Below are 25,423 nucleotides of genomic sequence, written 5' to 3'. Positions count from 1 at the left end.
CCAAGGTTATACTTGTTCTTTTTGAAGGAAGAGGTGAGAGAGGGAAAAAGAGGAGACGGCAGCAGCGAGAATGAAGGATGAGGCGCTGGTGGTGACTCGGCCTTTCAGATAAGGTAGCAGGCATATGAAATTACAACTTTAGAATACATGGAAGAACAGGGAGTTGAAAAATTGTCAGCATCTTACCAGTAGAGGGGGCAAAGTAATCAGGAATGGGATCAGTTGAGACTCACTGACCTTGCTGCAGTTCTGTACCTTATACAGCAACTCAGGCTAGCATAGATATGAGGCCATCACCACCATAACATTATTATTATTCAGAGCGAGCCTGAGGTGCGTGCAGAACTTGACAATCATATGGGAGACCAGGAGCAGAGTCTCTAGGCAATACCGACATCAGTTGGCATGATCTAAGGTTAAGCAAGAAGTCCTGCTCAGGAGAGTTGTAATTGCACATGGCTCCAACAGACTCCCCTGCACTGCGGGTCTCTGCAGCCAGAAAGCGCTCCCCTCAAACTGGACTGTGCTAGTCAGGAAGAGGCCACAGCCAGGACAACTTGCACCTAGCTATGCTAGTGAGAGAATCAAGGCCAAGAAGGAACAGTGTAAATCAGCCCAGTGAAAGAGATAAAGCAACAGGTACTGTTGAGACAATCAGTGATGACTGTGGAAGGACACTTAGAACATGGGAAGTGAAGGGACTGGTATTAAAGAAGGCAGGAAGCTTGGAGTTGGAGGCAGAGACAAAGGTGTTGATCCCATTCCTGCAGAAGCCAATGACACATGGAAACAGGAGGATTAGGCCCATTGTGAGCAGACAGGAGAGAGGAAGAGGTCAGTGATGGACTGGCCTGAGATGGTTGGAATGCTGAAACCAGCCTGACCTGCAGTTTGCTTGGCTGGGCACAATTAAAATTATTCCTATATAGTGTTTTTGAAAGGCCTGTCAGAAGAGATGCATTTTACGGAGGAATTTGAACAAAGAGAGGGGATGGCAGTGGCAAACAAGCAAGGCAGAGAGCCCTCAACATGGCACTGTGTGGACGAAGGCTCAGAGACAGGAATGCAAGGAGGTGTTAAAGAAGGGAGTCTTGTGAGGTGCAGAGGCGGGAGGTTGCATGAGAGGAAAAAAATATTTTTTTAATTGCAATTACTCAGTGGCTTTGAGCTTCTGCTCACTCTGAACTAAATATAAATTAGTTCTGATTTCTATGAAAAACAAACTCTACCAGGTATTTAAATAGTGGGAAACATAGGAGCTGCCAGACTGGATTAGACTCATGGGCTGTCTAGTCCTGTACCGTGTCTAAGACAGTAGCCTGCACCAGATGCTACAGAAGATGGTGAAAGAAATCCCACAGAAGGCAGATGTGGAATATCTGCCCACTGGGGAGTTTCATCCTAACCCCTAATAGTCAGAGCCTGACTTAAACCTGAAGCATAAGGTATTATATCCATTCCCAAGGTCTTTATTAATTATTATTATTATTATTATTTATTTACTATGGCAACTTTGGATATTCTTGCTATCCACATAAACATCTAATCCCCCTCTGAATCTTGCCAAGTTCTTGGCCTCAACAACACCATGTAGCAATGAGTTTCACATTCTAAGCATGCTTATTGGTACTATTAATAATTCAATTGCAAACTTTTTCTATCACAACCATCATGACACATCCTAAAGCAGGCTGATTATGCACAAACACAAGACTGATTCACCTACATAGGTGCAGGCATGTGCAATCTACAAAACTGCACCCTGGTGGGACAACTATGCTGGCGGAGGCCTCCTCAGGGGGAAGGAAGCTTTAATTTATATTGCCAGGGCTCCCTGGGAGATTCACTGAATGAGAACACCTTCTGGACAGCCCCTGCAGCCAGCTTTCTGGGCAACGCTGCCAGCTCTAGAGCAAAGGAGTCGTTTACCACTACATCTCCTGCTCCTGGCAGATTTATTGCCACCAGGGGTATGCCGGCTTGGTTGCCCTAACTGATCAGAGCCAATAGATAGAAAGTGCCATGGTCACACACACAGAACCTGCAGAAATCTGTCATGTCCTTGTCCCCTTTAAAGTCTTTTCTGCTGTGATGCTTATAGCAAATCAATTTGACTTGTATACAAATTGCCTATGGTTGTTCCCCTTCCCCTGACTTCTGCCTGTTCTTAGAACCTGAGCACTCTGAAGTAGAGACTGTTCTTGAATCTGTGAAAAGGACCTACCCCATAGTGGGCACCGCCACAAAGAATTGTAATACATCAGCTATATTTTACCCCTAACATTTTACCCAAGCCAATCAGATCCTGCCATATGTCTTCTATATATCTCTTGTTGCTGATAATCAAGATTAAAGTAGAAATTGGTTTTACTGATGACCACTTTTAGTGATCATTCAATTGTACAGAACAAAACCCACTTTCCAAAAGCCAGTTCCCCGTGCTGTCCCTTTTAAATTCTGATCTGGGAGAGGGGAGGACACTGAGTTATAAGGGTCTTTCACTTTGATTTTGTTTGATTTCTTTTTTTCCAAAGGCCCAAACCATTTCACACCTTTCCGAGTGTCACTTAGCTGCAAAACACTTTACAGCTTGTGGGAGGTAGAACAAATTATACCCTGGCTGACCAGCCTCAGCATTAAAAGGCAAGAGAGTTATTTCCGTTTTTTTAATGTAACTGATGTGGGAAGTTCGATCCTCTTTGAATCTGGATACAACCGCTACCCACATCTCTTTATCATGGTGGAATGAGATTTCCTTTATGCAGCAATTTATGTTGATATAACTTTTTCTTTACATAGTATCAAGAGATAAGGGGAGGCAGAGCAATCTAGTAGAGCATAGAACAAAGCCAGGAGAACTGGGTTCTATTCCCAGTTTTGCGAGTGTGACTTCTTGTGTGGCCTTAAGCAATTTACTGCCATGCTCTGTGCCTCAGTTTCCCCATTTGTTAAATGACGATGAAGCCTGCCTCACAGGAATTTTGAGAGGCTGAATTCATGTTTTTAAAGTGAGAGGAGACCATCCCATGAAAGAGGCTATAAAAAAAGTGAAGCATTCCCATCCAGTTACCCTTGCACAGGAACTGTGCACACAAACCTTAACAGTGGTTAAGGCTCTTGTGAGCGTTCCTCATGCACCTAAAGTCAAAATATCAAAAACATTCACAGAACAACGAAAAGTTCTGAAAAAAATCAGTTTTGAAACACTGAATGAAAAATTTCTACATTTTTGATCAAATGAAAATGTTTCAACATTTCTGAACATTTTTTAAAATTTTGAACTGGCCTTTTGAAACATTTTTTTTTCCAAATGTTGATTCAAGCTGAAATATTTTGTTCAGACTTTCCCAATGGAAGTCAGAAAATTTTGAGACAACCACATTCTTCAATGGCAGGTTTCAGAGTAGAAGCCATGTTAGTCTGTATTCGCAAAAAAAAAAAAAAAAGGAGGACTTGTGGCACCATAGAGACTAACCAATTTATTTGAGCATAAGCTTTTGTGAGCTACAGCTCACTTCATCGGATGCATTCAGTGGAAAATACAGTGGGGAGATTTATATACACAGAGAACATGAAACAATGGGTGTTACCATACACACTGTAGTGAGAGTGATCACTTAAGGTGAGCTATTACCAGCAGGGAGGGCGGGGGGACCTTTTGTAGTGATAATCAAGGTGGGCCATTTCCAGCAGTTGGCAACAGCTCAAGCCATTTACAACACACACTTTGCTTCTCTACAAAAGAAAAAGGACACTAAACTATCTAAACTACTACATGCCACAAGGGGCCACAACAGTGGTTCCCTTAATCCACCCAGCAATATTGTTAATCTATCCAGCTATACCCTTAGCCCAGCAGAAAAATCTGTCCTACCTCGGGGCCTCTCCTTCTGCCCCTCCACCCCCATGAACATGATACAGTTCTGTGATGACCTAGAATCCTATTTTTGACGTCTCTGACTCAAGGAATATTTCCAACACACCTCCGAACAACATACTAACTCACAGAGACCTTCCTACCAAGACTACAAAAAGAAGTATTCTGGGTGGACTCCTCCTGAAGGTCGAAACAACAGACTGGACTTCTACATAGAGTGCGTCTGCCGATGTGCACAGGCTGAAATTGTGGAAAAGCAGCATCACTTCCCCCATAACCTCAGCCATGCAGAACACAATGCCATCCACAGCCTCAGAAACAACTCTGACATCATAATCAAAAAGGCTGACAAAGGAGGTGCTGTTGTCATCATGAATAGGTCGGAATATGAACAAGAGGCTGCTAGGCAGCTCTCCAACACCACTTTCTACAAGCCATTACCCTCTGATCCCACTGAGGGTTACCAAAAGAAACTACAGCATTTGCTCAAGAAACTCCCTGAAAAAGCACAAGATCAAATCCGCACAGACACACCCCTGGAACTCCGACTTGGGGTATTCTATCTGCTAGCCAAGATCCATAAACCTGGAATTCCTGGATGCCCCATCATCTCAGGCATTGGCACCCTGACAGCAGGAATGTCTGGCTACGTAGACTCCCTCCTTAGTCCCTACGCTACCAGCACTCCCAGCTACCTTCGAGACACCACTGACTTCCTGAGGAAACTACAATCCATCGGTGATCTTCCTGAAAACACCATCCTGGCCATTATGGATGTAGAAGCCCTCTACACCAACATTCCACACAAAGATGGACTACAAGCCGTCAAGAACACTATCCCCGATAATGTCACGGCAAACTTGGCAGCTGAACTTTGTGACTTTGTCTTCACCCATAACTATTTCACATTTGGAGACAATGTATACCTTTAAATCAGCAGCACTGCTATGGGTACCCGCATGGCCCCACAGTATGCCAACATTTTTATGGCTGACTTAGAACAGCGCTTCCTCAGCTCTCGTCTCATAAGGCCCCTACTCTACTTGCACTACATTGATGACATCTTCATCATCTGGACTCATGGAAAAGAAGCCCTTGAGGAATTCCACCATGATTTCAACAATTTCCATCCCACCATCAACCTCAGCCTGGACCAGTCCACACAAGAGATCCACTTCCTGGACGCTACAGTGCTAATAAGCGATGATCACATAAATACCACCCTATACCGGAAACCTACTGACCGCTATTCCTACCTACCTGCCTCCAGCTTTCACCCTGACCACACCACACGATCCATTGTCTACAGCCAAGCTCTGTGATACAACCGCATTTGTTCCAACCCCTCAGACAGAGACAAACACCTACAAGATCTCTATCAAGCATTCTTAGACCTACAATACCCACCTGCTGAAGTGAAGAAACAGATTGACAGAGCGAGAAGAGTACCCAGAAGTCACCTACTACAGGACAGGCCCAACAAAGAAAATAACAGAACGCCACTAGCCATTACCTTTAGCCCCAAACTGAAACCTCTCCAACGCATCATCAAGGATCTACGACCTATCCTGAAGGACGACCCATCACTCTCACAGATCTTGGGAGACAGGCCAGTCCTAGCCTACAGACAGCCCCCCAACCTGAAGCAAATACTCACCAGCAACCCATACCACACAACAGAACCACTAACCCAGGAACCTATCCTTGCAACAAAGCCTGATGCCAACTGTGTCCACATATCTATTCAGGGGACACCATCATAGGGCCTAATCACATCAGCCACACTATCAGAGGCTCGTTCGCCTGCACATCCACCAATGTGATATATGCCATCATGTGCCAGCAATGCCCCTCTGCCATGTACATTGGTCAAACTGGACAGTCTCTATGTAAAAGAATAAATGGACACAAAACAGACGTCAAGAATTATAACGTTCGAAAACCAGTTGGAGAACACTTCAATGTCTTTGGTCACTTGATTACAGACTAGAAGTTGCAATTCTTCAACAAAAAAACTTCAAAAACAGACTCCAATGAGAGACTGCTGAATTGTAATTAATTTGCAAACTGGATACAATTAAATTAGGCTTGAATAGAGATTGGGAGTGGATGGGTCATTACAGAAAGTAAAACTATTTCCCTTGTTTATTCCCCCCCCCCCCCCACACACACACACTGTTCCTCAGATGTTTTTGTCAACTGCTGGAAATGGCCGACCTTGATTATCACTACAAAAGGTTTGTCCCTCCCCCCCCCCGCTCTCCTGCTGGTAATCGCTCACCTTAAGTGATCACTCTCATTACAGTGTGTATGGTAACACCAATTGTTTCATGCTCTCTATGTATATAAATCTCCCCACTGTATTTTCCACTGAATGCATCTGATGAAGTGAGCTGTAGCTCACGAAAGCTTATGCTCAAATAAATTGGTTAGTCTCTAAGGTGCCACAAGTACTCCCATTCTTCAATGGGAAAATGTTTTGGTTAAAGAATTTCAACCAGCTCTCTTTCTACGGAAATTAACATAGGGACTCTTCTCCATGCTTAAGAATTTAATTCAGGTGTCTGAAGGCTTTTGAAACCTGACATTCTCCATAATCAGAAGGATGGTTTGCCTTGTGACTTCCCAGTTGGGTACCAGAGATGAGATGATGGGGGATGTGTCCTCCTTTTATGATCTGTCTTGTTTCAAAGGTTGTCAGAGAAAGGGAAATTTATTCTCAATGTTCATGGGTTACTTCTCACAGTCTCATCAACCACAATATGAGGTTCTCCTTCCCCATAGGAAGGTCTGTGAATGCAAACAGAGCACTAGGTTCTTTGGCCTGAGCTCACTGTTCTGTAAAGGATTGGGGAAGAGGTCAATGGGTGCACCATTCAGGTGCATATGAGGATATAATGACTCCTCCAGAGAACTGACATTGGAAATGAAGCTGCACAGATGTAGCTCACATATTGCATGCTGCTGTCCAAAGCCACTTGTACCATTAGAAATGCTTAATCCGTACAACAAAGATGGCAATGCATGTTTATTTAGGCAGCTCATAGACTCTTGTAAATCAAGAGAATACGCCATCATGATCATCTAGTCTGACCTCCTGCACATTGCAGGCTACTGAACCTCATCCACCCACTCCTGTAATAGGTCCATAACTTCTGGCTGAGTTACTGAAGTTCTCAAATCTTGATGTAAGGACTTTCAGTTGCAGAGAATCCACCATTTACTCTAGTCCAAACCAGCTAGTATCCCATGCCCCACACTGCAGAGGAAGGCAAAAAAATCCAGTGTCTCTGCCAATCTGACCTAAGTGAAAATTCCTTCCCAACCTTAAATAGGGTGCATCATTTAGACCCTGAGCATGTGGGTGAGACCCACCAGCAGGGGTGAAAGTAACTTAAAGGATTTACAGGTATGCTGGAGTCCTGAGGGGGCGTGGCCTCAACCGGAAGAGGCGTGGCCTCAATCGGAAGAGGGTGTGCCCTTAAATCAAGATTTAAAGGCCCCAGGGTGCTGGCTGTGGCTGGGAGCCCCAGGGCCTTCAAATCACCCCAGAGCTAGCAGCTGCAGAGGCAGCTGAGAGCCCTAGGGCTCGGGGCGAATTAAAGGGCCCAGGACTCCGGCTGCTGTGGAGCTCCGGACCCTTTAAATCACCGCGGGAGCCATGCCGCTGCTACCCCGGGGCTTGAGCAGCGGGGCTTGGGTGGCGCTTTAAAGGGCACTGGGCTCCCTGCAGCGGCCGGAACCCTGGGCCCGTTAAATCACTGCCGGAGCCCTACCGCCGCTCTCCGGCGGTGATTTAAAGGGCCTGGGGCTCCCCAGAGTGGCAGGTGCACTGGGCCCTTTAAATCCCCCCTTGAGCTGGGCTCCGGCAGGGATTTAAAGGGCCAGGGGCTTCGACCGCTGTGGGGAGCCCTGGGCTCTTTAAAGCACCACACGAACCCTGCTGCTTGAGCTCTGGTGGCGCTTTAAAGGGCCCGGGGCTCCCCACAGAAGCCGGAGCCCCGGGCCCTTTAAATCACCGCCGGGGAAGCCGGACAGGTCTGGTACGCCGTACCGGACCATACTGGCTTACTTTCACCTCTGCCCACCAGCCAGACACTGGGAAAGAATTCTCTGTAGTAACTCAGAGCCCTCCCCTTCTAGTGTCCCATCTCTGGCCGTTGCTGATATTTGTCATTGTAGGCACTCTCTTCATACCAGCCCATCCATAAACTCATCAAGCTCAGTCTTTAAAAAAATTAGGGTTTTTTTGCCCCACTGGGCTACTCCTCTGATGGTTAGAAACTATCTAATTTCTAGCCTAAACATACTGGTGGCAAGTTTATATCCATTTGTTCTTGTGCCACCATTGGCTCTTAACTTAAATAACTCCTCTCCCTCCCTGGCGTTTATTCCTCTGATGTACTTATAGAGGGCAATCATATCTACCATCAGCCTTCATTTGTTTAAGCAAACAAGCCAAGCTCTGTTAGGTTCTCCATTCCTTTGATCCATATAACACTTAATCCATATAACAAAGATTGCAGTGCATGTTTTTTAGGCAGCTCATCAGTTTATGAGTGAGACAAGCATTGAGGCCAGGCAGAATTATTTGGCTGCTGATATAATGCTAATAAAATACATAGCACTAATGCGAATAGGCCTTTTTCAGCTCCAACTTCTATATTTGTCCTTACTCATCTGCAGGGCCATTCACAGCCATTTAACCTCTGAAATTTCATCTCTTGTTATATCTGCACTAGTTCCATCTGGCAGCCTCATCTCAGGGCTTGACTTCACATATAGCACCTCAGCTGCAGAACCTACCGAAGGTGCTACCTATCCCGATGGGAGAGCTTCTCCTGTCACTGTAGTTAATCCACCTTCCTGAGAGGTGGTAGTTATGTTGAGGGGGAAAAGCTCTCCCACCAACACAGTGAAATCTTCATGCAGGGTTAGGTCGGTAAGTCTACACAAGTCTACTCTACAGCTCTATATTAATATAACTGCGTCGTTCAGGGGTGCGGATTTCATAGGTGCTGGAACTAGAGGTGCTGGGGGTACTGCCGCACCCCTTGGCTTGAAGTGGTTTCCATCAGATACAGGGTTTACAGTTTGGTTCAATGGCTCTCAGCACCCCCACTATCAAAATTGTTCCAGGGCCCCGGTGGATTTTTCACCCCCCTGAGCAACATAGTTATATCAATATAGATCTGTAGTGTAGACTTGGCTTCAGTCTCCCATTCTCTCCTCTGTCTGGCCTTCACTATTGTTGTACCAAGATCCCCAATCCTTTTCACAATGCACCTCAAAACTCCCCTTTTCTACTATGCTTGCTACAACCAGCTGACATATGAACAGCCGCCCCTTTGGGGTCCTTCCACCTGTTCTTCACCTCTCTTCTAGCCTGCTGCTCACACCTCCTTACACTAACATTTTCAGTGCTGGACTTTTGATGAATGCTGCATTACAATACTAAATTGTATTCTCCGCTCAAATCCTGTTTTGTAAACCAAGAGAATAGTAAAAGGATATAGAAAATGACTGTTGGCAACACTGAAAATCAAGGCCCTAAGGGCCAGTAGTCGTGTACATTTAACTTGCATGGCTTTTTAATCATTTTAAGTGCTTGCTGCATCATTCATAATGGACCAGGTCTCTAGTTATTAAGCCAAGTGGCATGATAACTGGAGCACCAACGTTTCTGAACAAAAATTACTGATAACCTCCGGAGGCCATAAGAATGCAGAGGCTTTGTACATTGCAGTTTCTCACTGAGACGATCTTCTTTTCAGAAAAAGACTGTGTTTGCTTAATTTTGTATCTTAGCATAAGGCACAGCCTGGGATTTCTTATGTTTATTGATGAACAAGCTTAATTTCTTCTTTTTGTTGTTTTTAATGGTTTTTATTCAGTCAGTGCAACAAATGAAAACAACATAAAACATTCATCAGGGTTTTTTGGCTTCAATGCTATTAGTAAACTAACAGGCTCCAGATTTATTTTTTCTCCCTTTCCCTGTTTCAGTTCTTATCAAAGATGGTCCTACGCCAATCCCCCCACTTCAAGCACCTTTGGGAGAGTTTGGATTCAGATGTGAGCTTTGCAGTTCAGGCACATCTCTGATTTTTACACAACCCCTTACTAAAGTCTTACCTGGTAAACAGGACTTTAAGAACTCAGCACATTCCAGGGTTTATACTCAAGGTCTCTTTAAAAAGGCAAACAGAAATCAGGAGTGCTCTGGACCTAAGTGGGAGTCTACACTAGATTCCAGATTCCAACAACTGTCAGTACCCAGTTCTGTACCCAGATTCCGAACCCAGATCTGTACCCAGATTCCAGCAACTGTCAGTAATGCAGCTGATTGCACTGGTGTTAAGCTACGAGTGTAGATGGGTTCAGGTGTTTTTATCACGGTGCCAAACAAATCTACTCAGAGCAGGGAGAAAAACTGCCTCGGTTTATCTACATTAGCTCTTCTCCTACTGGTAGTCTGTGCTAGTCTACACAAGCTCTTATACCATTGCTAGTGCTTGCTGAAATACAAATATTAATTTTGCTTAAATAGATAAGACAGATGTAGCAGGCATGCACACAATAGCAGCTCATACACAACGGGGTCTGGCTGAAAAAACTTCCACATTCTCAAAATTAACAAGCTTTTTGGTTGAAATGTTGATGGAAAAAGAGGGGCATTGTTGTCACAAAAGCGCTATCCTATTTTTCGACCAGCTCTTCACACAAGCTGAGAAGTGCCATGTATTTTGTGGAGGGAAGGATGTTATCACAGGCACTGGTGTCTTCCCATAGTCTTTTCTCAATGTGTCACAGGATCTTTCCCTTCCTCCTGGACAGCCATCAGAGACGGGCAGGGAGGACAAGAACTGCTGCGAGGTATTCTGCTGCCCCAAGTGAATTTAACTTACATTCAGTACACCCCGTCTCCTCCTAGACACAAATCATTCTCATTCAGTGCCCCTAGATAAAGACACACACTCCAGTTCAACCCACTCATGTCCTGCAGCACGTGTGAAAATGTGCTGTTATCCCATTATTGTGTCTGTCCTGTGCTCTACCCCAAGTCCAACGGGGTCTATACTACTATATCGAAGCTCTGGCAACCGATGCACTGGGGGTCGATTTAGCGGGTCTACTGAAGACCCGCCAAATCAACCGCAGATCGCCCTCTGGTCGACCCCGGTACTCCACCCCAAATGAGAAGAGTAAAGTAAGTCGATGGGGGAGTGTCTTCCATCGACTCAGCGTGGTGTAGACACCACAGTAAGTTGACCTAAGCTACGTCAACTCCAGTTACATAATTCACATAGCTGGAGTAGCGTAACTTAGGTCGACTTACTGCGGTAGTGTAGACATAGTCGAATTTTGTGTAGAATTTAGAGCAGAAGGCAGAACCTGAGACTGTTCTTTTAGGACCTCGTCTGAGACATTCTCTTTTCCTCTTGAATATTCCCTGAATCCATGCACTGGTTTACTTAAAAGACAATAAAGTAGCAATGCTAAAAAAAATTCCCATAAAAACCTGATATTAAAAAGTGCTATAAGGTGGAAGGTGCTTTTATTATGACCAGATTTGAAGCTCTTTTTATCCAATGTATCTGACAGTCTGCAGTCACATGCACAGCTCAGGGTGCTGTTACAAGAACATGCATAATTTCCTTTATTCTTAAAGTTAATATACCTGGAGGAACAGCAAATGGTCAGTCAATTTAAAAATCCCTTGATGGCACTGGAGTTTTCTCTCTTTCTGATTAGCATAAAATTTGCAAGCTTTGTTTTGCTAGTGCCAAGGGAAAAGCTGCTTAATGCTAAATCAGCAACCTTTTTCATCATTAACATTGAAATAGCGTCACAAAAGTATATAAAAAACACTGCAGAGCTTCAGTTAAAGTAGAATTATGTTCATTGTGTAATCATTAATTATTGATTAATTCAGAGGCAGATATCTGGAACTGTATTTTTTTTTTTAAAATTGGGTTGTTCATAATGTCCATAACACTCAACAGGAAGTTTTAATGTCATCCAGGGTTGCAAAGAAACCTTTAAAATGTGTTTGAAAATACATTAATACATTCGCATTCCAGGCAGCTGCTGAACAACTGGTTAACCAGATGCTGCAGAATGAAATGAATCCCGAAAAGCACAGACATTGCAAAAAGCAGAACCTAAATGGCAGAGTTCTAAATTGGATGTAATGGGCTTCACCTGAACCAATTTAGCAAACCATCGGATTTTGTCTGTGATGGCTTTCACAGTCATCTTAACACCTTAATACAGAACATTCGCTATAGAATCCATTTCTTGCTGATGTCTCCTAGTAACAAGAGCAGTACTTGCCAGGGGAAATAAAATAAGTATCAGCAAAGCAAAAACAACCAACAGCTAACCGTGTCTTATTCACCGTATATATCACCCATCACTGTAGAATCTAGACCCTTCTGTGTTTGAAAGTTTAACTGATTGTAGAGCTAAAATCCCCAATCTTAAGACTGATAATGAATTATTAAAAAGGGGGTGAATGTATTGTTATATTCTCTCCTGGGTACTTTACTGGGGTGTGTGGTCACAAATGGATTGAGAGGGTTTGTGACCATCCTCCCTTTCCTCACGGCGAGAAGAGAATGGATGTTGTAACAGGGCAGCCACCTCCTGAGAGCTTCCTCATGGCCAGCAGGAGCTCTGCAGTACCCTGGCTCAGATTCCCTCCTCTTCAGGACTCTTTAATAAACTCCACACAGGCTTTCTTGCTGCTAATACCCCTGCCAGGGCCCATTTAATAACAGAAATAATTCAAAACAATCCTTGAAGTCCCCAAATGAAATCCATCACTAAAGCTCATACACAGCTCAGGTGACTTTAGCTAGTCCTGGACCTCTTCTGTCCCAGTCTGCTCTGTATTGAGCACTCAGCACCTAGGCTGGTTTCCCTGGAGTACTGTTCTCCTATAGAGCCTGGTTCAGGGCCTCCCAAAGGAGGCGGCCCCTGCGGTTCCTCCCCCAGACTGATCTCTCTCAGCACTTACATAAGGCCTAGGTGTCCTTTAACTTGTCCGCTGACTCCTTTAGTCCCATCTCCCCAAGGCGGGAAGCAGGTAATTAATTAGGGCATAGGTGGAGTTGGCCCCATCGCCCTTTAAAGGAGCCACTCATGCTGTGACAAGTTCCCAAAGCATTTTTCTGTTGCTAGATGGGGTCACAATGTAAACAGTTGCGAATCACTGCCCCCTTAGATCATCTAGCATTGCTTACAAAAGCAGCTGGAAAGGAAATGAGAGTTGGAGGCACCAAGCATCAATGTGGTTCCCGTGGAGGGCATATGACACCCCATCCTAGAGTCAACGGGGCCAAATTCTGCCTTAATGTACTGCTCATGCAACCCCACTGACCCCTGCAGTGGTCAGAATCTGGCCCAGTATCCTTAGACCAATGGTCTATGAGAGTACAGACCCAAGAGTGGGACTCTCCCTTGCTCTGGAGAACACTGAACTGCAAACACATCCTGTTAAAGGAAGTTCTGTCTCTCTCTTCTTTATCCATCCTCCTCCCCTTCCTCCTCTCAAGGAAAATTGAACCCCAAAGACCTCCTGGGGATGTGCCACCTGACCAATAACAAAGCAAGGTTAAACAGCCCCTTCCCATGCTGCATTGTCAGGGTGTCTTTCTGCAATGATCAATTTGCACAGTCAGTAATTAGCTGAGATGCTGCCCTAAGTACTGTAAACCGAGAGGCTCCCACCCTGGGAAGAGTGATGTAAAAGTGATGTCCAGAGAATGCCCTGGTAGATACACAGTTCAGGTACCTCGTGAGAGAGTGTTAAGGATAATTAAAGTGAATGCGAGACACTGGGCCTGGCTCTCCTCACTCAGACTGGTGTAAATCAGGAATAACTCCATTCATGCTCCTGGAGTTACACCACTGTAAAACTGGTGTAAAGAAAAGGAGAATCAGTGCCACTCATTGTATGTAGCACAGCTGTCTGACTGAGGGCTTCTTAGAACAAATGTTAGTCATACAGTTGTGTCCCTTTTTACCAAAACTCTATCACGTCTGGTTTTATTGCCATTGTGTTTCTAAGGAAGAAAGCATAACCGTCACTCACCCGAGGTCCAGGCAAGCCATCGAGTCCTGGGAGCCCAGCTTCACCCTTCTTGCCCTGTGCAGTCAAGAGAAAATCAGACATTACAAACCAGCAGCAGAGATGGCTTCTGACTTAGTCCAGAATCTCTCTTTCAAACACACATGGACCAGCAAAGAAGTGTGAACAGTTAGAATTCGCAGGCCAGATTCTGCCCAGAGTTTGTGCACACAGCTCCCAATGATTCCCCTGAGTCTGTAAAGTTCTAAACTATGCTAAAATTGCACTGCCAAATTGAGATCTGCTCTGGAAAACAGGGCAAAGCCACAACTGAGCTGGAGTACTAGGACACCGGTGCTATGGTAGAGGTCTGTCTGTAAGCAGATTAAATTCCCTTGAATTAAAACTCAGCCCCATAATGCGAAGACAGGAAAGCCTGGTTTATGGTCATGTTCAACCAGTTCATCTGCACAGTAGTGGAAAAGGTTAATGATTGTTGGCTAGGCACCCACCTCCCCATACCTACCTCCCCATACCCCCTAGTGCACATAAGAGGAGGGCAATCTTATGTACTAAGCATCATGGCCTTTTCTCCACCTCAGAGCCAGCTACTAAGTTTGGGAATTTGATCAGTTCCTTCTACAGGGATGAAGAAACTAACGGGGGAGCAATGGCTGTAGCCAAGACTGTTATGGAAAAGCCAATTAGATACTAAAACCAGTCCTGATTATAATCAGCCTTGGGAGATGGGCTCACTTCTGGGGCCTCTACCCCACCCTGTTTCTACCATAGGTTTTTTTTCCAATTACTGAAGAGTTCATACATTCAGCAAAAAACCAACCAAACAAAAAGCCAAACACTTTATCTACGAATGCAAGTGCTTAATATCAAAGATTCCGATTAGAAAAACAATAGCACTCCAGTGACCCCACAGTTAAATAGAAAGTTGACCTGTGAAAGGCTAAGATCTGTTTAAACAAACACATTGTATTGATACAGTTGGTTCTGAGCCAAAATTTCCCCTCTTCCCACTGTTTTGCATGGAGTTGTGTGCGAGCTGTCTGCTCTCTCATCTTAGAGGTGCAGGAAACAATGAAGGGAAAAAACGCAGACAAGAAATGGAAGATGGGATGGATCAGCAATGAAAGCTACCTCTTGGAAGTCAGAAAGTGTAGGGGAAAAGTGAGAACTGCAAAAAACCAAGCAGAGTTGGGCCTTGCAAAGGAAATTAAAACTAATAGTAAAAGGTTCTATAGCCTTATAAATAAAAAGAAAACAAGGAAAGATGTGGGACTGCTAAACTCTGATGATAATCTAGGCATGACCCAATACCTAAACAAATACTTTGTTTCAGTTTTTAATAAGGGCAATGAAGACCTTAGAGGCAGTGGCATGGTAGCTGATGGAAATGAGAATATGGAATTAGAAATTACCACACCCAAGATGGAAGTCAAACTCAAACAGCTCAATGGAACCAAATCAGGGGGCACAGATAATCTCTATCCAAGAATGTTAAAGGAACTGACACATGAAATTGCAAGCCCAATAGCAAGAATTTCGAATGAATCCATAAACTCAGGGGTTGTACCCTATGACTGGAGAATTGCCAATAGAGTACCTATTTCTAAGAAAGGGAAAAGAAGTGATGCAGGAAACTAAAGGCCCATTAGTTTGTCCTCAACTGTATGTAAGGTCTTGGAACAAATTGTGAAAGAGAAAGTAAATAAGGACATAGAGGTCAGTGGTAATTGGGATAAAATACAACATGATTTTACAAAAGGTAGATCATGCCAGACCAACCTGATCCTTCTTTGAGAAGAAACTGATTTTTTAGACAAAGGGAATGCAGTAGATCTAATCTACCTGGATTTCAGTAAGGCATTTGATACAGTCCCAAGTGGGAAAATATTAGTTACATTGGAGAAGATGGGGATTAATATGAGAGTTGAAAAGCAGATAAGGAACTAGTTAAAGGGGAGACTACAATGGGTCATACTGAAAGGTGTCCCTCCAGCCTTACAGTTCATTTCTAGTGGAGTTCCTCAGGGATCGGTGTTAGGACCAGTCTTACCTAATATTTTCATTAATGATCTTGGCACAACAAGTGGGAGTGTGCTAATAAAATTTGCAGATAGTACAAAGTTGGGTGGTATTGCCAATACCGACAAGGACCAGAATATCATACTAAGAGGATCTGGATAACTTTGAAAACTGGAGTAATAACAATGGGATGAAATTTAATAGTGCCAAGTGCAATATCAGGCACACAGAGACTAATAACAAGAACTTTTGCTATAAACTGGGGACTTAATCAGTTAGAAGCAACAGAGGAAGAGAAAGACCTGGGTGTATTGGTTGATCATAGGATGACTATGAGCCACCAATGCAATGAGATTGTGAAAAAGGCTAATTCAATCCTAGGATGCATCAAGTGAGGTATTTGCAGTAGAGAAAAGGAAGCGTTATTACCATTACACAAGGCACTGGTGAGACCTCATCTGGAATACTGTGTGCAATTCTAGTGTCCCATGTTTAACAAAGATGAATTCAAACTGGAACAGGTGCAGAGAAGGGATATTAGGATGATCTGAGGAATGGAGAACCTACCTTATGAGAGGAGACTCAAGAAGCTTGGTTTGTTTAGCCTAAACAAACGAATGCTGAGGGGTGATCTGATTGCTTTCTATCAATACATCAGAGGGATAAATAGCAGGGAGGGAGAGGAGTTATTTAAGTTAAGCGCCAATGTGGACAGAAGAACAAAAGGCTATAAACTGGCCATCAACAAGTTTAGGCTTGTAATTAGACAAAGATTTCTCACCATCAGAGAAGTGAAGTTCTGAAACAGCCTTCCAAGGGGAGCAGTGGGGGCAAAAAACCTAACTGGCTTCAAGACTGATCTTGATAAGTTTATGGAGGGGATGATATGAGACTGCCTATAATGGCATGTAGCCAATCTGTGACTGATAAGGGCAAATATCCCCAATGGTGGGTAATGGGACACTAGATGGGGAAGGCTCTGAGTTACTACAGAGAACTCTTTCTGAGGTGTCTGGCTATTGGATCCTGAGCATTTTGGCAAGATCCAATTGACCGCCATATTTGGAGTTGGGAAGGAATTTTCCTTCAGGGCAGAGTGGCAGAGACCCTGGAGGTCTTTCAACTTCCTCTGCAGCATGAGATATGGGTCACTTGCAGGTTTAAACTAGTGTAAATGGTGGATTCTCCGTAACTTTGTTTTTAAATCATGATTAGAGGAATCCAGTGATTTGACTGCTGGGAAAACTCTGTGCTACTGTGCCTGCCCAGAATTCATGTCCCCCGCAGGTTTTTTTTTCCCCTGCAGAAAACAGATTCTGCCACAGAGCTGCTGCAATTATATCTTTCCCCCGCCAAGGGCTCTGTAGTGCCAGAAGAGAGGGCAGCCGGCTCTGTGCTGGAGCAGCCAGTCACAGAGAGAGAGGGGGCAGTGGCTGCCTTCCTAACCAGTGCCCTGTCTGTGGGGCCAGGTGAAGAGATACAGGATGTGGGGGAGTCAGGCAGAGCAGGGCACATGGGGCTGCTGGCGGGGTCACAGACTGGGATTTAGAAGGGCTAGTGGGGGCGACAGACTGGGGCAGGGGCACAGGAGATAGAGGGATGACAGCATTGAGCTGAGGGCTGAATGGGAGTGGGGGTTGCAGGGCCACATGGGGGCAGTGAGGAGGAGTGGCTGACTGGGAGTGCAGGGACACATCGGGGTAGGAGGGTTGGCTGAGTGGGAGTTCAGGGACACATGTGGATGCAGGGACACATTGGGACAGGGGCAGATATGCCTGACCGAATGGAAGAAGCTAGGGGTCAGTCAGAGTCTGCATGGGGAAGGCTCCCCAACTACCTAACAATCTTCTCCCACCCCAAAAAAACCCTTGTTCCATACTTCTCCCACCCACACCCAACAATTTTCCAGGATCACTCCCAGGCTCCCTTTTCAGCAATTACTTCCCTCTCCCTCAGCTCCTCCCTTACCCCTGACTCCCCTATGCCTTTGCACTGCTTCTGAGGGGTGTGGGAATATGGTTCTGTATTGTAGTTTAAATGAATTATTACTCAAAGTTCTGTATTAATTTGCCTATAAGAAATCTATTTGTCAAAAAAACATTTCCTGAATTTTGTTGCTGTTGTTGTCTGTATTGTTACAAACATACTTGCTGACAGGTATTTTGAAAAAAATTAGCAAAATAATTGAAACTGGCATGATTATATTGTGTTATTTTGATAAATAAAATATGCAGAATTTTAATTTTTTTGTGCAGAATTTTTAATATTTTGGCACAGAATTCCCCAAGGAGTAAGGAACTCAGCCAGAGGTTAGGGGTCTATTACAAGAGTGAGTGGGCAAGGTTCCATGGCCTGCAATGTGCAGGACATCAGACCAGATGATCATAATTGTTGCCTTCTGGTCTTAAAGACTAAGAGTCTATGTGTATACCTACCCAATCTGGGAATTACTCCACCCAGCTGCAATGCAGATCTCACCTATAGGTGAAACTCACCACTGTGCTTTGGTCCAGCACAAACCCCGTGCACCACTTAAGTCTCACTTAAACCTTCAGATAAGGCTTTATTGGTGCATAGACCTTGAACTGGTCTTCTGCAGAGAGGTGGATTTCAGAGCTTTAAAGGCTGCTGAGCATGCCCACTCATATGCAGGCAAAATGACTCAGGAAGCCTCCATTGAAGTGCTACAGCTCCACTCCTCCCCAAGCCTGGCTCAGGGGGTGGGTGGGTGGGGAATAAGTAGATGCTTGCCTGGCAATTATAAATATATAGGAATATATATAGGAATATATAAATATATGTTCTATATCCATACGGCTGATAGGGTAGGCTAATTTGTGGCTGTTACCAGTGGTGCGAAAGGAGCCTGTCCTTCCCTCATGTACTTTGTGCCTTTCAAAATGAGACCTCCCTTAAAGCAACATATAATTATAGAGGCAGAAAGGCAGGGAGACTGGTTTCCCTCATTGTGGGGGAAAGATTTGGCCATTCACAGTTTAGTCAAAAATCAAACAACAACAGAGCTGCTCTGCAATGTAACAGCCCGGCTGGAAGGCAATGAAGACACTCACCAGGAGAAATTATACCTGTGAGAGGAAAGCTCAACGAAATGTCACATCGCCTATTAATACAACAGACATAACCACCAATTATGCTCTGTTCATAGCAAGACTCAGCTAAGTGTATATCAGTGTGTGTCCTTTGACTACGTAAGAGGGTATGTTATTTTCCTTGATCAGCAACTTGAATAATAGCACAGTTAAAAATATGTGTTTTATTGAGAATGAATATATTTACCTTGCTGGCAATTACAGTTTTACTCTTGATTTAATCTAGATGATCAATCATATTATTGCTCTTTTTGTTCATTCGCCTCATTTCTATTCCTGTCCTGTTTGTTTCACTTACCTTTTCAAGGAGAGATACTGTCATTTGCATGGTCTAAGCACCCACAAAAAGCACAAGGTAGTCAAGTAAGCAATTACGCTCAGGAAAGGGGATTAGGGAAGCATGGGGAAATGTTGGGCTATGGATTGGTAGGGGGAGAATTCTAACAGATATTGTAGCATAAGGCTATTTTCCAACTCACTGTACAACAAAGCTTAAGCCTTAGGACACCTGGCTAATTCCAAATAGCCAGGTTCAGTTTTAGAGTAGCCATTGTCTTAAACCAGAGATGGGTTTGGCTCCGGGGTATATGTAGCACTCATAAATTAAGATATATACAGTAGCAGAAATGTAGACTGTTATTTGGGCAAAGAACTGGATGGAATGCCTTTGCTATATTTTCCTATGGCCTGTACTTTTACCGTTTGGAATGGGATACAGCTCAGGGGAGCAAGGTGAAGTCAAAGTAGAGACTGGTGCTCCTAGAAGACTCTCCAGCAGTGGGGCTTTTGTTTGATTCTGACAAAAGTTTTAATAAAATGCTCCAATTTAAAACAGTGCTCTGATCTGAGTGTAACATACAATACAGTGGGGATCAGCCAGTTTGTGGAGCTACTGACGGGGATTCTGGGACAGAGATGAATGAAGGATTCTGGCCACTGGGAAGTACAACCGCTTGGGATGGGTCTTTCCAAGTGTGCTGCAGCCTGACCCTAAGTTGCTGTTCAAACCCCCTTGCTCCCGGCTCTGCCTTCCTGACAGGACCCATTTCCCTCTGCTGCTATTTACAGATTACTCCCTCCACCTGGAATCAGCAGGGTTCAGGTGGTTCACAACAGGAGGACATAAAAGACTGTACAGAGAAATGGGTAGTCAGCTGATACAGTTTATTCACATTAAGCTATGATCGGGAGGGATGGGGACTAGGTGGGCTTAGGGAGTCATGAAGATTTTCCTCTGGTGCAAGAGGGAAGAACCAATAAGGGGAAGGGAAAGGATAGTCTGGTTCCCTCCCCCTCCCTCCCCTCATTTAGACTACTGAGCTAAGAATACAGCTGTCCTCAGCATTCTAAGGGTTAAAGCCTGAGAGACTCATCTGACCCATGTCAGTTCAACATGTGGATGAACATTGTGTTAATTATTGGGTTAGCTCAATGGTCTGGGTGGAAATCCAAGCTTGCTTTTACCAGCTGTGTTGGAGGAAGTCTAATGCACTAAACCTGATACTGAAAGTTAGGGTTCAACGGAAACAGCATTACTGTAGTCTGAAGCAAAATCACTGAGGAAGAGCTGCTATTAGAGAAGTCCACCCATAGCGTATACATGGTTCCTTCCTGCACTTTTCTCTTCCTCTCAACACTCACTGGACTGGCCCTCACAACTCAGGGTACCTCTGGGCAATGGTATGTTACAAGACAACATAAGCAATGTGTGCATCTTATCACATCCCAGATCAGGTTTCCAACCTCCAGGTATGCTAGCTAGAATACAACTCTAAACCTTAGCAACTTTGTTGTGTCCAGAATATGCTCCTAGCACAATGGGCCCTGATTCTAATTGGGGTCTGGGGGCTATACTGTAATGTAAATATTAAATTATTATAATTATTGTATGCAGTGTTGCTGTAGTCAGTCCCGGGATATTAGAGAGACAAGGTGGGTAAGGGAATACCTTTTATTGGCCCAGCTTCTGTTGGCGAGAGAAACAAGCTTTTGAGCTTACACAGAGCTCTTTTTCAACTCTGAGGAAGGTATTGAGACCTGAAGAAGAGCTCTGTGTAGCTCGAAAGCTTCTCTCTCTCACCAACAGAAGTTGGTCCAATAAAAGACCAACTTTCTAACAATAATTATTGTTTTATATTAGATCTACTACAACTCACAGCACCGCAATCCATTTGTGAAGAACCACACAGGATATACAGAACTTTTCGTGTTGCTGTGACTCCTGAGATGAAGATCCAACAGAGGTGGTCATGTGTGCTTCAGTAAAGCCCACTGGAAAAAGACTGCTAAATTAAGGTTAGAGAGGATGTCTCATAGAATCCATAAGAACATGTTACATGTCTGAAACTTGACAGAATCCAATACTGAGCTTCACAATTTATAACAAAATAATTCTGTAGTAACATTCCTATCAATAATCTCTATTCAGACAAGGAATTCATCAACTTTGTGTGTATGGCTCTTCTAATAGGTTATCTTCTGCATGATACAACATGAGCAAAGAAAATAATGACATTATTAGCAGCAGTAACCGGGATATTTTGTTGATAAACAAAAAGGCTTCACAACAAATAAGATCATTATGCATAAAAAGAGGAAAACTACTGTCTAAAATTTATCCCCAGGAGTCACCAATAAATCCTGATCATGAAGCTGCTCCATAGGTTTGGGTAGTCAGGAGTTTAGTTAAACTCTCCACAATATTCCTGTGTTTCAGGTCCTCAAATGCACTTGTTCTCCTTTGAATTTCCTTTACATTCTCAAGGTGTCTAAGAGCACTGTCTTCTGGAGGTCGCTAATCATGATATCTTGTGCTCCTAATGCAGTGGTTCTCAAACTGTGAGTCAGGACACCAAAGTGGGTCATGACTCCATTTTAATGAGTTCGCCAGGGCTGGCATTAGACTTGCTGGGGCCTGAGGGATTCAGTCCGGGGTGATGGGGTTCAGGTTACAGGCCCCCTGCCTAGGGCTGAAGCCATTGGGCTTCAGCTTTGGCCCACCTGCACGGGGCAGTGGAACTTGGGCTTTGTCATTGCCCCCCTCCCTGCCCAGGTGGGCTCAGACTTTGCCCCCTCCCCCCGACCCAGGGTTGTGTAGTAATTTTTGTTGTTGGAAGGGGGTTGCAGTGCAATGAAGTTTGCGAACCCCGGTCCTAATGTATTCTTGAGCTGCTCATTAATACCCTTAGGGATTGCTTCAAGTGCTCCAATAATCGTTGGGATATTCTTTATTCTAGTTTTCCATAATCGATCCATTTTGTGGCTGACTTCTTCACACTTCGCCATCTTCTCTTCTTGCTTCTTTTTTATATTTCTGACTGCTAGTATGGCAATATCAACCTAAATGGTCTTATTTGTCTTCCTTTCTACAAGTATTATGTCCAGCCTATTTGCCTGCACCATTCTGTCTGTGATAATTGCCAGATCCCATGAAAGCTTAGCCTCTTCCTTCCCTTGAGCGCTTTCAATTCAGTGATCATATTACTTCATGCTTTATTTAAATTCACACTTGCCACAGACGCTGCAATGCAGAGACTGGGAGACCTCACTTTATTCTTATTAGTAGTTACGTGTATTCCACAGTGCCTAGGAGCCCCACTCATGGACCCGGACATAAGTTTTAAAAGTACCATTTTAAAGAAACAAAATTCTATTTCCTTGTTGTTTATGATTTATGCTTAATTGCTCCATTCTTTTCCATTGGCCCTGACAAAGTCTTCAGAATGTGAGGTCGAAAAGCAGTATGCATCCGATGAAGTGAGCTGTAGCTCATGAAAGCTTATGCTCAAATAAATTGGTTAGTCTCTAAGGTGCCACAAGTACTCCTTTTCTTTTTGCGAATACAGACTAACACGGCTGTTACTCTGAACCCTGTCATTATGCAAGGCACTGCATTTAGCCATATGGAGTGGAAATCTATCAACTGCATGAAAAAACTTGTACAGATACAGACAGACATCATCTTCCTTTCCCAATGCAAACAGATGGACATTGTACCAAAAGGACTGAAGGTAAAAAATCCATTACAATCTACATACCACACAGACTATGCTGACAGCTTGTGCCACACGCTCTCAAAGAAACTGCGGAACCACCTGATCAACATCCTCTACAGCAAACAGGGAAAGATAAAGAATGAGCTCTCAGAACTGGATACTCTCTTAAAAAACCAACCTTCCACACAAACTTCCTCGTGGCTGGACTTTACTAAAACTAGACAAGCCATTTACAACACACACTTTGCTTCTCTACTAAAGAAAAAGGACACTAAACTTTCTAAACTACTACATGCCACAAGGGGCCACAGCAATGGTTCCCTCAACCCACCCAGCAATATTGTTAACCTATCCAACTATACTCTTAGCCCAGCAGAAGAATCTGTCCTATCTTGGGGCCTCTCCTTCTGCCCTTTTACCCCCACGAACATGATACAGTTCTGTGGTCACCTAGAATCCTATTTTCGACGTCTCCGACTCAAGGAATATTTCCAACACACCTCCGAACAACATACTAATCCACAGAGACCTCCCTACCAACACTACAAAAAGAAGAATTCTAGGTGGACTCCTCCTGAAGGTCGAGACAGCAGACTGGACTTCTACATAGAGTGCTTCCACCGAAGTGCACGGGCTGAAATTGTGGAAAAGCAGCATCACTTGCCCCACAACCTCAGCCGTGCAGAACACAATGTCATCCACAGCCTCAGAAACAACTCTGACATCATAATCAAAAAGGCTGACAAAGGAGGTGCTGTCATCATCATGAATAGGTCGGAATATGAACAAGAGGCTGCTCAGCAGCTCTTCAGCACCACTTTCTACAAGCCATTACCCTCTGATCCCACTGAGAGTTACCAAAAGAAACTACAGCATTTGCTCAAGAAACTCCCTGAAAAAGCACAAGATCAAATCCGCACAGGCACACCCTGGAACCTTGACCTGAGATATTCTATCTACTACCCAAGATCCATAAACCTGGAAATCCTGGGCATCCCATCATCTCAGGCATTGGCACCCTGACAGCAGGAATGTCTGGCTATGTAGACTCCCTCCTCAGGCCCTACGCTATCAGCACTCCCAGCTACCTTCGAGACACCACTGACTTCCTGAGGAAACTACAATCCATCGGTGATCTTCCTGATAACACCATCCTGGCCACTATGGATGTAGAAGCCCTCTACACCAACATTTCACACAAAGATGGACTACAAGCCGTCAAGAACACTATCCCCGATAATGTCACGGCTAACCTGGTGGCTGAACTTTGTGACTTTGTCCTTACCCATAACTATTTTACATTTGGGGACAATGCATACCTTCAAATCAGCGGCACTGCTATGGGTACCCGCATGGCCCCACAGTATGCCAACATTTTTTTTGCTGACATAGAACAACACTTCCTCAGCTCTTGTCCCCTAACGCCCCTACTCTACTTGCGCTATATTGATGACATCTTCATCATCTGGACTCATGGAAAAGAAGCCCTTGAGGAATTCCACCATGATTTCAACAATTTCCATCCCACCATCAACCTCAGCCTGGACCAGTACACACAAGAGATCCACTTCCTGGACACTACAGTGCTAATAAACGATGGTCACATAAACACCACCCTATACCGGAAACCTACTGACCGCTATTCCTACCTACATGCCTCCAGCTTTCACCCTGACCACACCACACGATCCATTGTCTACAGCCAAGCTCTGCGATACAACCGCATTTGTTCCAACCCCTCAAACAGAGACAAACACCTACAAGATCTCTATCAAGCATTCTTACAACTACAATACCCACCTGCGGAAGTGAAGAAACAGATTGATAGAGCCAGAAGAGTACCCAGAAGTCACCTACTACAGGACAGGCATAACAAAGAAAATAACAGAACGCCACTAGCCGTCACCTTCAGTCCCCAACTAAAACCCCTCCAACGTATTAAGGATCTACAACCTATCCTGAAGGATGATCCAACACTCTCTCAAATCTTGGTAGACAGGCCAGTCCTTGCCTACAGACAGCCCCCCAACCTGAAACAAATACTCATCAGCAACCACATACCACACAACAGAACCACTAACCCAGGAACCTATCCTTGCAACAAAGCCGGTTGCCAGCTGTGCACACATCTATTCAGAGGACACCATCACAGGGCCTAATAACATCAGCCACACTATCAGAGGCTCGTTCACCTGCACATCCACCAATGTGATATATGCCATCATGTGCCAGCAATGCCCCTCTGCCATGTACATTGGTCAAACTGGACAGTCTCTACGTAAAAGAATAAATGGACACAAATCAGATGTCAAGAATTATAACATTC

General features: G+C 44.3%; 1 protein-coding gene across 1 annotated transcript in view; it reads right to left on the bottom strand.

Moving 5' to 3' along the window:
• LOC140907965 (collagen alpha-1(XXII) chain-like) overlaps positions 1-25,423 on the bottom strand; it is a 248,566-nt gene that overhangs the window by 5,421 nt on the left and 217,722 nt on the right. The window contains exon 23 of the mRNA XM_073335053.1: positions 13,977-14,030. Coding sequence (XP_073191154.1) covers positions 13,977-14,030 — 54 coding nt within the window. The remainder of the gene's footprint in view (positions 1-13,976; positions 14,031-25,423) is intronic.

This window comes from Lepidochelys kempii, chromosome 2, assembly GCF_965140285.1.
Source record: "Lepidochelys kempii isolate rLepKem1 chromosome 2, rLepKem1.hap1, whole genome shotgun sequence".
In the NCBI taxonomy this organism is placed as follows: Eukaryota; Metazoa; Chordata; order Testudines; family Cheloniidae; genus Lepidochelys; species Lepidochelys kempii.
The sequence above is the reverse complement of the archived record's forward strand: the minus strand, read 5'-3'. Positions and strand labels throughout refer to the sequence as shown.